General features: G+C 41.6%; 1 protein-coding gene across 1 annotated transcript in view; it reads left to right on the top strand.

Annotated features, from left to right (window-relative positions):
• Window positions 1–1,270: 1,270 nt before the first annotated feature.
• Window positions 1,271–17,993, top strand: part of LOC307213782 (cAMP and cAMP-inhibited cGMP 3',5'-cyclic phosphodiesterase 10A-like) — a 117,402-nt gene continuing 100,679 nt past the window's right edge. Inside the window, exon 1 of the mRNA XM_079971964.1 lies at window positions 1,271–1,569. Coding sequence (XP_079828090.1) covers window positions 1,506–1,569 — 64 coding nt within the window. The 5' untranslated portion in view covers window positions 1,271–1,505. The remainder of the gene's footprint in view (window positions 1,570–17,993) is intronic.

A 17,993-nucleotide genomic window follows, 5' to 3' on the forward strand; every position in this document is an offset into this window, starting at 1 on the left:
CTTCCCGGGGGGATGTGCCGGGCCTTTGGCTCAGACCCACCCGGGCTCTGCTTAATACGCTCTTCAAGCCCGTGAAGGGGAACTCTGGGTGTTTGTGAACTTGGAAGTGCTGAAAGGGCGCAGAGGCGGCTGAGGGGCAAATCCCTTCGCTTCCCGCGCTTTCTTCAGGCGGCCAGTCCGCTGCTTGCCTTGGCTTCGCGGCGGGGAGGAGAGCAGGGAGGCGGCTCTGAGGCACCAGGCTCCGCCAGTGGGCGGTTTTTCTGGCGGCTCAGAGCCGGGGTTGGAAATTGGAAGCAGCACTGCAGTGAACTATTTTTTTTCCACGCTCCTCGCTCTGCCTTTTTTTACAGACAGAAAGAAATGTTTGCGTTGCTGAGAAAGAACCAGAGGAAAGGGGTGGATTGTGTGTGTTTGCGCGCGCGCGCTTTAACGCCAAGGTTTGAGGGGTGGGGGTCGCCAGAAGACTCCTCGTTCTCCTCAAAGGGGAAAAAGCAAGATATTAAGATGATTCTTGACAGGGGATCCTAAACCCAAGGAAGGCGGCCGGCCACCCTTCGCGTGCAGGGAAAGGGGCGGAGGAGCAGCAGGAGCAGCAGCAGCAACCGAACCGGCCCCTTCGCCTGCCTCTGCTTCCCTCCCCGCCGCCCCGCCGTGTGACTCTCGGCAAAAGTCCTGCCTCAAACTCGCGCGGAAAGAGCAGGAACGGAGCTCGACGGCCAACCCGGAGAAAGCGCGCTTAGCCCGCCCCCAGCCCCCCCCCCGGCTGCAGGGGCGGGAGGGGAAAACCCGGGCTCCAATCCTAGCCTGCTCCACTCCCTCGGTCAGGAGAGGGGCGGAGGCGGCGGGGGGCTTCCTCCCCCGGGAAGGGACCGGGCTGCCGGCGGCCGCACTCGCATCCTCGCAAGGAGCCGCGGGAGCCGCGGGGACAGGCTCCTGCAGCCTCTTCTCCAACCCAGCAGCAGCAGCAGCAGCTCCTCCAGTCCCCTCCGTTCCCTCCCCTTCTCCTTCCTTCCCCTCCTTGCCACCACCTCCGTTCTTCCCCTCCCCTCCTCGCCTCCCTTCCACCTCCCCAGTCCCCGCGGGAGGGAAGGAGAGGGGAAAGCAAGCACGGCGTCGGCAGGAGATGTTGGAGCAGCAGCAGCAGCAGCTGCCTTGATTGCCTTCCCCGGCAGCGGCGGAAGCAGGAGGCGGTGGCGGTGGCGGCTCTGCCTCCCCTTTTCCCTTCTGCTCCCAGCTCCCAAGAAGGCGCCGCCGGGCAGCGTCGTCATCGGCAGCAGCGCTCGCCTCCCGGCTCCTCGCTTCTTTGCCCGGCTTTTTCTCGCTTGTGGTCCTGTAATCGGGTAGCTACAGGAGGAGGAGGAGGAGGAGGAGGAAGAAGAAGAAGAGTGGCCGCCCGCGGCGACGGCCCCAGAGGCAGGAGCCGGGCTTGCAGGCAGCGGCAGCAACAAAGAAGCGCCGTCTCCACTTTCTCCCCGTTCTCCGCCGAGCTCTTGTTAGGGCCAGAAATGGAAGATGGATCTTCTTCGGGCAGCTGTTTTAGGCGGTTTACCGAGTGTTTCCTGAGCGCAAGTAGGTGGCTTCGCGTTTTGTTCTCCGGCTGATTGCTTTGAAGGGCGAGGGCGAGGGGGTCTGGATGCGGGAGTGCCCCCCCCCCCCGTATGTGTGTTTGTGTGTAAAAGAGACGGGGGGCGGTTGTGCTTCCAGGGAAACTTGGTCTCAGGCGCCGCTCTTTTTAGAAATAAAGCACTGCTGCCCCTGCGATGCGAGGGTGGTACCTATCTATTGATGTGGAATGGGGTAACAAAGGGAGGAGGAACAATTGCTCGTCAGAAGATGGTGCGAGACACAAATGGGTTTAAATTCCAGGAAGGTAGAGTGAGATCAAACCACCACCAGAAGCAGTGTGCTCACTGTAAATGGATTAGCGAGGGAGGACGCTTGTTTCAGGAAAGTGAAATCTTCCTTCAAGAAAGTGAAATCGTCTTCCTTGGATACTTGCTGTTCAAGACTGCATAGCCCTCAGTTGAAGATGCTTTAAACATGGGATGTCCTGTTTCAGAGCAAGTTTGCTTATTAACGCTGTGGCAAGCAGTACAGTCTTTACTAGGGCGTGCTGAAAGCAGCACAATAGATTTCAGGATTTTTCTTGTTGGAAACTTTACAAGAAGAAAGGAAAGCACACCAGAGCACAAATGCCAGAGAATAGTTGCTTACGGAAGGAATAATGAAAAAAGAAACAATCATTTGTTACTTTCTCTTGCATTCACTTTCCCCCTTTGTTCTCTGATTCACATTTCAGTAGAATTGAACACATTTGTGATGTGGTGGTAAATTATTTATTTTTAAAGCTATTTCCACAGTGTCCTTTGCCAAAAATAGCCACAGGTCAGTTTACAAAAAATAACGTACTCTAAAACAATAAGCAAAAACATGATAGTAATTTGCATAATTACATGAATAGCATATTTAAAAACACCATAAGAATTGTTTAACCCACCAGCCACTAAAAAGGTGGGTGTTTGCTTGGCACCTGAAAGAAACATCATAGTTGGGCTGAAATGCACCTCAGTGGGGTGGTCATTCCACAGATGTGGAGCCACCACTAAAAAGGCTCTTCTATAGGTCCCATCACTACACTTCTTTTAATGCTTGAATGCCACTTGAATGGCATGGAACCCGAAGTAGATAAATGATGTGGAATAGTCTTGTCAAGTGACCAAGATTTACTAGGACTTAGGACAGTCGTAGGTCTTGGAAGTTAACAAATGAAAAATGGATGAACATGGAATAATATTAACCTGCCACATACTAGCAGAGGCATATATATAAAAAATTGTGTTCTACCATTTAACACATAATAAATCTTCATTCTCGAGTAATTGGGGTAGTGTATAGTTTCTATTTCTATGGCAACCTGATTTAAAAGTATATTGGTAATTGTGGTGAAAACAGAATTCGGGGGTTGTCATTGCTTCACATTAATACAGCACAGGTGCGTGATCTGTTGAATGATCATCTCATTGTGAATATGTTGATAGTTCATCTTCATTATTGGACCCATAACGTATCCCCCATTTATTTATAGTGACTAGATGGCTATTTAGATAGATCTCCCAAAGTTTATATGGAACACAACTTCCCTTACAAACTTCCCATTTTAATGTTGATTTATTTGTAATTGGGAAATCTGTACAAGTGTTTGCTGACCGCTTTAGGGAAAATGTAAATGGGATTATTAGTTTGCTTCTGCCCTCTCAGGCTCTTTGAGTGTGGAACACACTGGAAGGGTTGCAAATAGTTGCATATTTTTTTAAAAAAGTTTTTTGGGAAAAAGCATGACAGTAGAGCTACCATAAAATGTGATGGGCGGTGGAGTGGGGACTTGTGATTAAAATCATAGGCAGTTTTGAGGGAAGAAGAGTACATGGTGTGACAAAATAGATGAATTAACAAGGTTATGAAGGGTTCCACATGCATTTGGCTGGAAAGCCACGAATAGCCACCACTTCTTGCTTTCCCACCTCCCTTCACCACCTTGGAGATGGTTTGCATGAGGGTTAAAAGGAATGTGTAACTTGAAATGAGTTTCAGGGCCATACTGGACTTTCAAGATTGGGTTATTCCGGATGCAAGTTTATGTGTGAATAACCCTTTCTCCCATGTTTCCTTCAACTGCTTCTTAAAGCTATTTTCCTCCTACGAGAGGATTGGATGTTACCCACCACAGGAGAAAAACCTGTTAGAAAGGGGAAGAAGTTGGGAGAAATGTGAGTAAAGGAAAAATTTGGCCTCCCTGCTTCAGTCTCTCCTACCCCACAGCTTTGTAGGGATTCAGCACAATAACTTGTGCTGGGTCACAAGGCATTCTGGCTAATTTGAACCTTTCCTTTTTGCTTCCAAGTATTTGCTTACTTGTGGGGGTTGTGATAACTCTGCAACCATTGGTATATTTTCTACACTGTATCTACACTGTGTCTCTTACTACATTTCTTTTTTTAATGCTTCATGTAATAGCAAACGTTAACATTATAAATACATTCACTGTATTCAAATTAACTTCTTTATATAGAATTATGTTCCTTTAATTCTGTGCTTATAGATTTATGTTAAATGTGTAATAGATCACTTTAAATAGGTAAAATAATATTTAAACCCTTTTGCAAAATCTTTATAAGTAAAATAGATAATTGATTCTAGTCATTTATTAGCAGTGAAAAAGTGTAAAATAATTCCAACTTAAACATTTATTTCACTTTACCAACTGGGGAATCATGTTCGATGTCCATCTTTTAACTTTACCAAATCTGAAAGTTGCTGAATCATTTTCTTTCAGTGAGAATTTTATCAGGTTGCCATTTCATAGCTGACAACATCTTGGTTGCTCTTAATAACTAAAGGAATATGATTTGGTTGAGATATCCCAATACTTGGATGGAATTTAATAGTACAGAATAACTTTTCACATTCTACATATCTCATCTCCGGCATACATGCATGTAATCCACACCGTCTTTTACATGTCCAACATCTGTTAACAGGATAGATTTTAGCTATAAGCTTCAAGTGTTAGGCATCAGTAACAAAACATCTTGAAATAATCTATTACAGTTTATTTAGTTGCAGTTTGCCTCCACTTATTCTAATACTAAGTCATTATGTAATATCTAGATGCATAAAAATAACAATAATACTTGTCATTCTTTAAATAACAAAATGCTGATTAATGTTGTGAGACTGGGGGATTTGGACAGGAGAAGATACGTGGAACCAGAAATGTAGCTGGAGACTCTTTTAGCAGTTTTGTTAGGGAGATTTCTGGATTATATATGTTGATAATTTGCATTTTCCTTACATTCATATGTTTCCCCTGTGTCCCCATCAGCTAAAGATGTCTGTACATATGGGACAGCCTGATGTTTTCAAGTGGTATACAGAGGAAGAGGCAGATATTTGAGGTTTGGGCTCTGTAAGCACGTGGGTGGGTTGTCTGTTGGAGTGTTTAAGGTCTACCTCTACATGTGTCCCTGTTTACTTGCAGATAAACTCAAATGTTATAGAACACCACACACCTCAACTGACTTCCTTCCAAAATAGACTAAGTCTGGGTGAGGTCTGGGCCCCTGGAATGCACCACCGTCCAGAGAAGCGTGGAGATTGTAGCAATACATTTTAAGTTGAATAACTGTCTTCTGCCACTGTTGTTTTTGCATTGTTGGATGTGTTTTTCTGATTGTTTTATTTCATTTTAGATCGGTTGTGAATCCCAGGAGCTCAGCTGTAGGGTGGGCTAGAAATGAAAGAAACAAATGCGTAGACACAATTTTACCAGTGTACCCCTTTTCACATGCACACATCAAATAATTTGGTGCTTTTCATAAAAACTGAGCAGAATCTTCAGATGCCTCTTTGAGATTATAGTTTTTTGTAATGTTGGAAACATCCCATTTCCTGATTTCTTCTTCTGAAAGACAGTCTGGTTAAAGAGATCCCAACTTTCCCACAATATCCTTTGCTTGTATTTAAATAGATATTTTCCCTTAACCTGACCACTACCATACCTCCCTGCTTTTTTATATTGACTTTAAGGTAAACATATCTTCCTTAGACAGCTCTAATTTGTTTCGGTAAAGTGGTGAGGGTTAGTTTAGTGATCAAGATACATTACTTTCAGTGACAGAGCATGTGAAAATGAGTGATGTAGCTATGCTCTTAAAATTGCAACATTTTAAGATGTTGTTGCACAGTTTTACTTCTGTTGTGCCATGCTGAGCAAACTATTGATGGTTGTTTTCCCAACAGAGTCACTGTTTTGAAAATTTCTCTGTTTCCTGTGGGCAGTGCATTTGGAACTGCTGATACTAAATGCTCTACAGACAGGGTTCTCACATAATGTTTAACCATAGTTTAATGCTATGTGGACAAGCTGCAGTGAGTCCTATTGTTGTTTTTATTTATTTATTTATTTATTTATTTATTTATTAGCTTTATATACCACTCTTCATCATAAGATCTCAGGGTGGTTCACAGAATAAAATACAGGATAAAAAGAAGTAAATAAGTAAATCCAAACAGTAAAACAATAACCCCCCTTTCCACAGATACATTTAAAAGGCCATAGCAGTGGTTTTCAACCACTGTGCCGTGGCACCCTTGGGTGCCTTGAAAGATGGTCAGGGTGCCGCGGGCAACACTGGCCTCTATCCCTCTTTCCTGCGGTGCTCTGATGCCCTCTCGTGTCTCTGCCTCCCAAAGGCTTGCACAGCCGTTTGTTGCAGCAGCCCTGGCTGCAAGCTCCACAGACAAATTATGCCTCTGGGGCTGGCCAGGGTGTGCTGGTTGCCAGGAGCTTTGGCAGCCTCAGAGTAAGCAAGCAGGCAGTCCACCAGACCTTGCTGTTGGGAATGGATGGACAAGTGGTCAAGGGAGCTGTGGACTCAAAAAAGTTGAAAACCTCTGAGCTATAGAATATTAATAAGCCAGAGGCCTGGTTGAAGAGGAATGTTTTTGCCTGGTGCCTAAAAAAAGAAGATACCAAGCAAACCTCCCTGGGAAGAGCATTCCACAAATGGGGGGGGGGGCACTAAGGAGAAGGTCCATTATCGTGTTGCCACCCTCTAGAACTCATGTGGAGGTGCACAAAGAAGGGCCTCATATGATGAAGACAGAGTTCAGGATCGGGAGAGGCAGTCCTTCAGGTATTGCGGTCCTAAATTTGGCTTGTTAGCAACTAACCATTGCTTATCACACAACTTGCTTCTTGAGTTATTTTGCTGTCCAGGTGGTCTAAGTAAAATGCCCAGTTTCCATTCTTCTGCTGAAAATTAAATCTCTGAGTTAAAACTTGCATAATATAAAGTACTGTTAAGTAAAGTAAAGGTAAAGGGACCCCTGACCATTAGGTCCAGTCGTGGCCGACTCTGGGGTTGCGGCGCTCATCTCGCTTTACTGGCCGAGGGTGCTGGTTTACAGCTTCCAGGTCATGTAGCCAGCATGCCGCTTTTGGCGAACCAGAGCAGCGCACGGAAACGCCGTTTACCTTCCCGCCAGAGCGGTACCTATTTATCTACTTGCACTTTGACGTGCTTTCGAACTGCTAGGTTGGCAGGAGCAGGGACTGAGCAACGGGAGCTCACCCCGTCGTGGGGATTTGAACCGCCAACCTTCTGATCAGCAAGCCCTAGGCTCTGTAGTTTAACCCACAGCGCCACCTGTGTCCCTAAAGTACTGTTAAATTAAGGCAAATTTGACTGTATTTACAATAACATTAAAAGATTTCAAGCGAGTTCCATAAACATTTCTGTGTGATTGGCACATGCTCCTTTAAATGTTGCTAAAACAATAGAGTTAAATTTGACACATAGAAGTCATTTCTTTATGAAACATTTATGGGAATCTTAGGAACTGGATTATTGTCAAGCATAACTGCATGGATGTTGAAGCACACTAATTTTCAAAAGATGGCTTTCCCCCCGGGAATTAAATGCCATTTAACTCTTCCCATATGATTTAATAATGATCTTGCTTTTTAAATAAGGTCGGCATTTACAAAGACAGAAAGAGTGTTTCACTTGTTTTATTCATTTTTAATTTAGGGCGTGTGCAGAAGAAGTCCACCCTGGTATTGACTCCATGCTGTTTCAGTATTTCAAGGTGCTGCTGTTTTCTTATCTAGCAGTGCAAACAGGGCTGTCCCTGGGGACTCTGGGGCCTAAGGCAAATCACACTAGTCCTGCTTAGGTATTTGCCTGAGCACAGGTGGGCTTAAAACTGGTGTCAGGACCGTGGCATATGGGCGTGCACCCACTCCAAGGTCTACAGGATTCATTTTAGACCATCATGTGTTTCTAACTGAAACTTTGCCTTATCAGGTTTTTGGTTGCAAATAGATTTCTAAGCCTGTTCAGTTGAATCCACTTAGAAACCATTACTTATAATCCATGGTAAATACAAGGTGGTCTCAAATGGAACCCATATTCCTGGAGAGAGGGGTAGGACTTGTGTGCACATCCATGCCCTGTTCACAGTTTTAAGCCCAACCATGTTCAGGACCCCCAAAGTGCAGGTGGGGGGTGGAGGCTCCTGATCCAACCCTTCCCAGGGACGACTCCTAATGGCAAACTGCTCTGTTGCAGTGCCTGGCAGATTTTACCTTTGCATACTGACATATGAGAAAAAAGTGGTGCAACATGTCACTTAGATTCAATCTAGTGTTTGTCTGATTTCTGCTGATTCCTTGTCCTCCTGCCCCCTCCTCAAATGTTGCAGCCTTTCAGGGGTCACAGGGAACTGCAACAGGAAGGAGAATGTTGGATGTCACCGTTCCACAAGCCATACTCTGCTCATGATGCTTAAGAGTCTGAGTAATAAAAAATAAAGACGTATCGGCAAATAACTTGCAAAGTATTTAGAGCAAATAATAGCACACAGATAATTAAATTTATTTATTAAAAATTAAAGGGTGTCACTTTTCTGTACATGTTCGGAAAACTGTTTCTGTTTTATTAACAGTGACATAGTGCTTGCAATCTTCATTTATTTGGGGAAATATTCACTTTGACTTCCAGATGCTTCAAAATTGTTCATGCATGGTTATTAAAACAAAAACAAAGACTACAGTTCTGTGCACAGAAATTTGTTCAAAATCCTATTGAAATGTTGGAATTGTGAATTTTCTGGTGTTTCAATCCTATTCACGCTTACATGGGTGTAAGTCCCACTGATTTCAATATGACTTCTGGAAAATATTGCATTAAACCAGGCTTAATAGGACTTTTAATGTATGCTGGATTGTAGATAAGGCATATAATCTGCTAATAGTCCCTGCACGCACACTTTTCCTAGTTCTTCTCCCCCCCCAAAACAGCATTTTTTCTTAGAACGCTCTCCATACTTTTGTACATTGTGTACAAAACATTCTTATGTTTATTTCAAAATACCAGTTTAAACAAATAAGTATAATTTAGACTTTTGTACTCCCTCTGCTGGTTGCTAAACTGTAAACAATCCAACTCAATCCTATTCTTATCTCCTACTTCTGTTTTTTTTAAAAATATATTTATTTATTTTTCCAAAAACAAAGGAAACATCAAAATAACACAAAACAGCAAAAACAGTACACCACATAAAAAAGTAAAAAGAAAAGAAAAAATTAAAAACAAAAACTCCAGTTTTCAGATTCATGTTTACAAAACTTTCTTTCTTGACCTCCTCACGCCTCCCTTTTTTGTATTCCTCTTTGTCCAATCAGATACAGCAAATCCTTACCCTTCTTCAAAACTCATTTCTGGTTATTGTAATCACTTCTATTATGTCTCCAATCTTTCCTCCTTATAATTAAACACCTTTAACATATTGTTTACTTTGACATAATATAACCTTATTTTTCCACCCTTTTTCTATTACATTTTTTTACATATTTTTTAACACTGTACCACTGATACCATATTATTTCATATCCAACATCATTTTAGCATTCGTACACTTTACAGTGTTTCTGCAGATAGTTCTTAAACTTCTTCCAGTCCTCTTCCACCGCTTCTTCTCCTTATCTCCTACTTCTGATCCGCTTCTGGAATTGCATGATCCTTCAGAATGGTGTGGCTGCTGATGCTATTTGTGTTGATATCAGAGCAGAAATGTTTTTCCACTTGCACAAGTTGCTTTATGGATCCAATAGCTAGTGTAAAAACAGACCTCACTCACACCCACCCACACCCACCCATTTTGCTGAGAACCAAGCAAATTGTAGGAAGGAGTGACCACAAGCTTTTATTCTGCCTCTGAGTTAATTCTTTCTCAAATAACTTTTCTTTCAAACTGGTTTTGTAAATCATTTCTGCAGGTGTTTCCTTTAGTATATTTACTCTATTCTGTGCATTATTTAATGTTGGGTAATCAAATGTGGATTTGTGTAAACCACTAGACTGCTAAGGATTGCTGCTGATAAGGATTTCTTACTCCGTGCCAGATTCTGCCTGGGCCTTGAAACACACTTTCTAGGTATAGTATCATTAAATCAGAAGAAGAAAAAATAGAGCTAGATTTCTTGTACAATTCAGCACCTGCTATACAGTTCTACTCAGAAATAAATCCCTTTGCATACGTATGTATAGGGTTGCAGCTTCAAAGTATTAACAAATTCAATGGTTCTTTAACAATTTGTTAAAAGGGATGTTTCCCCTTGGTTGCTTATTTCCAGGGTATTTTTCCTTTGGTAGGCAGTTTCATTCCTAAAATAAAGCTGCTAGAACTCTACCCAGTGTATTTTCTTCCATGGATGGGAATGCACCCTTTTAGCAGTGGAATTTTACCACAAAAATAGCTTGAGATGAAAGGGGTTGTTTTATTTATTCAGAAGTATGGATATTTCACCTTTCCTTCAAGAAGCTTCAGACAGTATATATTGCCTTCCCCCTTTTGTCCTCGTAGCAAACTATGACGTAGGTTTTTTTTCCAATGTCACTATTCCCCAGCCAGAGCAACTCCCTCTGAGTTCACTGTTATGGTCAAATGAGCAGTGCTCCACACTTGCATTCCCTTTAATGAAAACTTACTGGTTTCAAAGGGACTTTGAGGAAGACAGCTCCAAAGGATTCATTATAGTTCGCCATGCTGATTACAGTTGGATTATATTAATGGATTGATCTTCCACGCAGTACACAAATTACTGAGAAATGTTGGCTGTTTCTGTTCGTTCTTTCATCTAATATTTTCACACTCAGAAAAGGAGGGTAAAACCCATTGGCAAAAATTTCTTTTTTGGGGGGCGGGGGGCGAGGGAAACTTCAAATAAATACAGGTACTTCAGTTCTCCACCAGGAGTTTCTACTCACAACTTAACCACTTGTGTTGAGATATTTAGAAGGTACTCTAGGATTGGTGTAATAATACCTTGTTAGCACATGACACTGTTATATCAAAGCACCAGTGTAAAACAAAGATAGAATCATAAATGAAAGGCTGTCCTCTTAAACCAAATACTGTTTTTAAAATGTTAACTTCAATTTCTTTAAAAAAGGCCTTTCCTAATAATACAGTTACAGTTCTGCTATATATTAAGTGTTTATTCAGTGTGCAAAATGGCATACAGAAGGTACTTCCACATCACAGGACTTACATGCATAAAAAAAAAAATCAAAGTTTTCACATACATGATGCACATGAAAAGATGCCACACAATATTCCAGTGTGCCTGAGTATCAGAAACCCTCATGAAAAATTCAAATAGGAGGAATTGCCTTTGATCTCTAATGCAGAACAGCACTTGTGGAGATGTAATGCTATTAGTACTATTAACAAGGATCTTTGATTGGAAGGTTGAAAAAGGGCCTTTCTAACAACAAGCTATTAGGCTGAACATGCAGTACTACCATAAATAATCATAGTCTGACCTGCCCCACAGGATTGTTGTGAGGATCAAATTAGGAGGGGGAGAACCAGGTATCCCGTGCGTCCTTGAGTTTCAAGGAATAGAATTGTAAATGAATAATATAAATGTTCAAGTGCATTAATATTGGCACTTGAGGGTTGGATGCAATTATTTGCTCGAACATGCCTTTTCCGTCTGCATATAGTGAAGGACAGGCATTCATTAACAGAAAAATAGAGCATGCAACTGAGTGGGCTGTTACACATATAGGAAAATAGTAGCAAACCACAAAGTATAAAGAATGTACTCCAGGAAAGATGGAGGCAATTTAACTAACTGAGAACAAAATATTAATTTTAAACCACTGATTTAAACTGAGTTTCCTGTTTTATGATTGTTGCATTTCTTGAGCAAAGAGCGCATACTACTTGGTTGCTGAAACAATTCAAACGTAGAAGGCTGTGCCCACTGCTGTGCAGGTGGAAGCCTGCAACCTTGGCGTACCACACTCTAACCAATTGAGCTATCCATACATACACTGAACTGTAACAGAACTCAGGGACAGTAACTATCTGGCCATATAAAGGTGGTGGTTTGAGGTACCAACCTTGTCTTAAACGACCTCAGGTTTCTTTTTGTAAGACATGAGTAACATCTTAAGAGTTAAATGTTGTGAAGAAGACAAGGGAGTTTTCAGCTGCTTGGTGAAGGCAGCCGGGGTGGAGATGGGGAAGCAACACCCACCTAGTGGCAGCAAAAAAAGTAGAAGGAAGGATAGACAAACGCCCATATGGGGGTGGGGTGGGGGGGTGGACCGACTGGCCAACTCTCCCTTCTTCACATGGCCTGAGCTACCACTGGGAAGCTCTGCCAGTAGTGGTCCTCTCTACTGATGTAATTCACTTCCACTTTGGCATTAAACCTTTCCCCCTGGCATGTATTTAAAGACCCCTTAAGAAAATGAGGGTGGACTCCTCATGGTCATCTCTTCCTTATTTAATCGCTGCAGTTCTTTCTATAACCCCATCTCCAAATATAACAAAAATAGTTGGACCTTTTCCATTCTTGCCTGCCCTATTTAGCTGTGACCTGTTTGCCTCTAAAGTGGGTGATGGAGACCTATATTTTATAGCAAAATGAGCATGAGGGCAACTTAATTAATGCATTCCTCTCCCTCCCCCCCCCCTTGTGCTTTGTTGCTGCAGGAATGTCTCCTGGCTTAGTTCTTGAATCATAAATGAAAGTGCTACAGGCAACAGGGTACAAATTTATTTTATTGTATTTATAACACACCTTTTTCTAAAGGAGCTCAAGGTGGCTCCCCCGCATTGAATCTTCACAACAGCCCTGTGAGATAGGTCAGGCTGAGAGGCAGTGACTGGCCCAAGGTCACCCAATGAGCATCATGGCTAAATGGGGGAGGTGAACCCTAGTCTCCCAGATTCTAGTCTGAGACTCTAACCACTATACCACATTGAGATAAGGAAGGGGAGCTCCCTTGCACACACATTTTAATTGTAAAAGTTAAACCACTCCACTTCGCTTTAGACATGAATGGGTCAGGCATATAAATAAACAAATGTGGCTCCCCTCATCAAGCTCTAGTTGGTTCTTAAATTAAAGCACTATAGGAGCTCTGGTTAAATTGGAACTTTGTTCTTCATAGTGAAATATTTAGGCTTCAAGTTATGAGCACAGTATAAGGGACATAAAAGTTACCTGCAATTTGTATCTAAATTGAGAATTGGTTTCTAACATGCTTTAGTGTCCACTTTTTAGATCCTAAAGAAAGCCTGAGAAGAACTTGATAGTTCTTCTTGGCCTGGCATTGAGACAATTTTTGGGAAAAGAGAAGAGTATCCTACGCTCCACAAATTAACAAAGTATGAAAATAAACAACTATAAAAAGAGGAGATAATGGTGACCAATTTGGCATTCAAGAATGTTATGTTTGTGGTTAAGTGATAATGGCAATAAACACAGTAGAAAAAACCAAAACAAAGGTAATTAACATTCCATAGTACTAAAAGAGCCAATAGCTATAAGTCAGGCTTAATTTGCATTTCTCGCAACAATTATAAGCTTCTGCCAGTTGGGGACCCATGCAATTGAAAGATGTAAGGAGCATGCTCAGTTTATTTATTTATTTGTAAATATAAAATAACTGTCCTTGAGCTGGAAACAAGCTATCAATTTGGGTTTCTCAAGCGGTGCTTCCTGCCTAGCTAGGGACAATGCTTATTTTACACTACGTGAGAAATCAAGTTATTTGCACGTTTGAGTTTATGTGTTCAAACAAGTCAAAGCTTACATCTATAGCTAATTGTCAGCATCCATCTATCTCAGTTGACTATGGGAAATTGAGCCTTTGGGGGCAAAGTCAAACTGTTGAAGAGTTACAGTGCCTGTTGTGGTTGTAGAGATGGATTATAGGACAGACATGTGCAGGTGAGGCAGATGAAGGTGTCTGGTTTTGCTACTATGGGTGCACAATGGCATTTCTTCTCACTGCACTCCTCCCAGTGGTCATTCCTCCTCTGGTCACTGTTGTGGATACACAACCTGACTGTCTGTCTCCAGGCACTGTGCTCATTTGCAATGGATTTCTATACTGCTGGGTCAATGTTGTCAGACTTCATGTCACGTTTGTAAGCATATTTGCAAAGAGGGTTGGTCTGCCAACAGGTATAGTGCCTGAAGCCAGCTCCCTGTAGAGCATGTCCTTGGGGATCCTGCCATCTTCCATTCTGTGGACATGACCAAGACAGTGTAGATGTTGCTGAAATAGGAGTGCGAACATGCTGGGAATGTGGGCTTGGGAGAGCACATCTTTGTTTGTGACTTGGTCCTGCCATGCGAGGCCCAAAATCTTCCTGACACAGCCCACATGGAAGGCATCGAGGGATCACGCCTGGCAGCTGTAAGTTGCCCTTGATTCACTTCCATAAAGCAGTGTGCTCAACATGCAAGCCTAGTGGACCTTCATCTTGGTATTGGTCATTAGCATCCCATTCTACCATACATCATATTCTGTATGGCTAATAACATTCAGTAATTGGTTTTGTTGAAAACAAAATTGTAGATCAGTTCAGAGGGCAAAAGATCAGTTCAGAGGGCCGTGAGACTAGAAGCGCTAAAACTCCGAATTGAGAGTGATTCCTTAACCATTTACCCACAGACAGTGTGTTTGCAGCAATATTTATTGTAGAGTCAGACAGGCAATAGACCACAACAGGCTACCTTCTCTGGCTTCCACTATTTTGCAGTCATGCAAAAGTTTTGGGACCTTTGATCATGCTGTCTAACTTGGCAGAGGCTATACTGAGGGGCCATAACTGTTAGGTTTGAATATTTCTGTATTGGCTGTTTTGTGTGTGTGTATATTTGGAGTCATTTTGTGTGGATGTTTATTTGTATAACTATTATTTTGTGGTAGTGGAATACTTAATGTGGGAATAAGTACAGTGGTACCTCGGGTTACATACGCTTCAGGTTACAGACTCCACTAACCCAGAAATAGTGCTTGAGGTTAAGAACTTTGCTTCAGGATGAGAACAGAAATCGTGCTCCGGCAGCGCAGCAGCAGCAGGAGGCCCCATTAGCTAAAGTGGTGCTTCAGGTTAAGAACAGTTTCAGGCTAAGTACAGATCACCGGAACGAATTAAGTACTTAACCCGAGTTACCGCTGTAGTCTTAAAAACTTTCTGGATTGATTTAGAGTGATATAGTTTTGAGAGAAGATGAGTAATGACTTACTGCATTTGAAGTGATGTCATAGAGATGGAGGGGTGAGAGTTCCACGAGTCACTTTGTCAGTTGAAGGCATCTGCTGTAATGCAGTGAGATCATAACTTCCTTTAGCCCAGAACTGTTTCTGGGCACTGTTTTGAGGTAGCATGAGAATATTAGATGTCTTGTGCTCTACTAAACTTTTGTAGCCCTGCCAGCATTGTTACTTTTCAGGGTGCTTGTTATGAGAAATATGGATGAATACTTTCAGAACCCAAGTGACGCATCATCTAGAAGAAATTCACCGAAAATACCAGACAACTTAGCAGCAACAGAGAGTAGAGCCAGCCTCAGAGCTAGAATTGAGAACTGTATTTCAGTGGCAGAGAAAAAAATTGGTGAGCATTTTTCAGCTGAAAGCGTGAATGTTCTCTTACAGGAGCAGCAAACTGCTTAGTGAAATAGTAGCTTATTCATTTATTTTAGTTAGTAAATGTATACAACATACCTGATTCTCTCCCAGTTCCATTTTTTGCCTTTCAACAACCCTATAATGTAGGTTATACTGAGAGATGGTGACTTAGCCAAGGTTACCTAATGAGATGGTTGAGTAGGGATTTCAACCTGAGTAGTCCAACACTCTAACTTGTCTTGGTGCTAGTCTTTTAATAGTTAATCCTTATTTAAGTGGTTGTTATGTAGGTTTTTAGACTTACATTTTTAAATCTTTGTAAATTGCTTCTAGACTTGCTATGAAAAAGTGATGACTAAATTTAATAAATCAATACATAATAACTAAGCATAGTTCAGACATTGCACTCTTCTGTGGTATGTGAATTATAAGAAAAGTTGGCTGTGGTGAGTGAAGTCAATGAGATTTATTAAAAGCTGTTCATAGATAAATCCTAGTGCTAGTTTTTCACTTCAGTCTGAGATGGGAGACTGCTGTTAAGGAAAACAAGGACAGAGTGCAGAACTACTTGTCTGTTTATTTGGATTGCAGCCAATACAACGAATATATTTTGAATGCATAAACGTATCAATACAATGTTTATATATTACTATTACTGTTGTTTGTTGTTGTTATTACAGTGATACCACGGGTTTCATACTCTTCAGGTTACAGACTCCACTAACCCAGAAATATTACCTCGGGTTAAGAACTTTGCTTCAGGATGAGAACAGAAATCGCATGCCGGTGGCACAGCGGCAGCGGGAGGCCCCATTAGCTAAAGTGGTGCTTCAGGTTAAGAACAGTTTCAGGTTAAGAACAGACCTCCAGAACGAATTAAGTTCTTAACCCAAGGTACCACTGTATTGAGTTTATATGCTTCTCGTTCAGCCTGTTCTGCACCAATTTCATTGGATACTAATATTTGCTTCTGGGAGCAATTCAAGGTGCTGGTTTAAACCCTTTAAGCTTAAAATGGCCTGGGTTTATCAGTAACAATTTCTCCCTGTATGAGTTCACTTGGCTGTTAAGATCTAGTCAGATATCAAAGAGTGTGATATTGAAAGTAACCCCCCCCCCACCTTGCATTTTGTTGGAATAATCCCATTCCATGGACACCGTAAAGACACTCTGCTCACTTGAACCATAGTGAAGTAAGTGGGAGATGTACAATTGTACTGCTGGTAATAGGCAAATGGTAAAAGTAGGTGTAAAGTTTAGGGAGAACATTCTTCATCAACAGCTCTATGCACTTTAGATTTCCAGAGTGGTAATCATGGTAGTCTGTTGCAGGAAAAACAAGAATCCTGTGGCATTTTTAAGCCTTGAAATATATTATTGCATACTCTTTTATGGACTAGGGCTCACATCATCCATTCGTTTAGATTAGAATTAAGTCTAGTAATCCAATCCTTACCTCTTACTTATGTTGAATATTATGTTTTTCTACAACACGCTTGGTGAATTTACTGAATGTGTTGTCATGTAGACATTACAGTTTTATTAAATTAAACAAAATCCTTTGGTATTAAAAGAAGAAGTCAGTATGGTGTTCTGCAATTACGCAATGGTTTTTGGTTCAGGAAATACTTTCCACACCAAACATTTTTTTGCTGTAGAAAATTTGACATAAATTATTTTGCAATAGGACTTCATTGAATATGGTAACAAAACTTAGAATATGGAAACACAACATAGTCATGATAATTCAAGGACTTGCATAGGCATTTTACCCAGCTCTTCAGTGAAGCTTGAATAAAACAATTCTTTTCATGTGGTGTAAATTTGTGGCTAAGTGAACTCTGGTATTCTGATGAGCTGTGTTAAATTTAAAAAGAAATTTCATTTTTAGAGCACAGCCCGGCATCCTCACAATTTCTAACACATACATAGCATATAAAGGAAACTTCTTATTTAGCAGTGTATGAACATTTTCACTAAATTTGCAGTTAGGGTAGCTGCTATACTGGGAGTGGATATACTTTTCTTTATTAAACAGAAAAGGCTTTTCTTTGTCATTGTACTTGGTACATATGAAATATAAAGCTGCATTAAAATATTAGTCTGTCTGAGCCAAGTACTACCTATTCTGATCGGCAGCTAAGACCTTGGGAATCACTGGGACTTTGTTGTTGCTGACAAAATAAAACTTCATGAGCGAATGGAATTTTAAGAACTTGCTATTTGAAACGTCATTCTCTATGGCGAAAGATCTGTACTTTACCTTTCTGACAGGCAGTGGCTATTCAAGGTCTTCAAGCCCTCCGACTATAGATCTTTTAAACTGGAGATGCCACTGTTGGATCCAGGAATTTTGTGTTATGCAGAAGTTCAGTGTTTGTGGTCCTCACCAATCCCCTGCATTCTCTGGTTTACCTAGAGGGTTTGAGGAGAAGCAGAACCTTTTCTCTCAATTATGTGGTTTATATAGAAGGTAAAAGAGCA

This window comes from Podarcis cretensis, assembly GCF_951804945.1.
Source record: "Podarcis cretensis genome assembly, chromosome: 3".
Classification (NCBI taxonomy): Eukaryota; Metazoa; Chordata; class Lepidosauria; order Squamata; family Lacertidae; genus Podarcis; species Podarcis cretensis.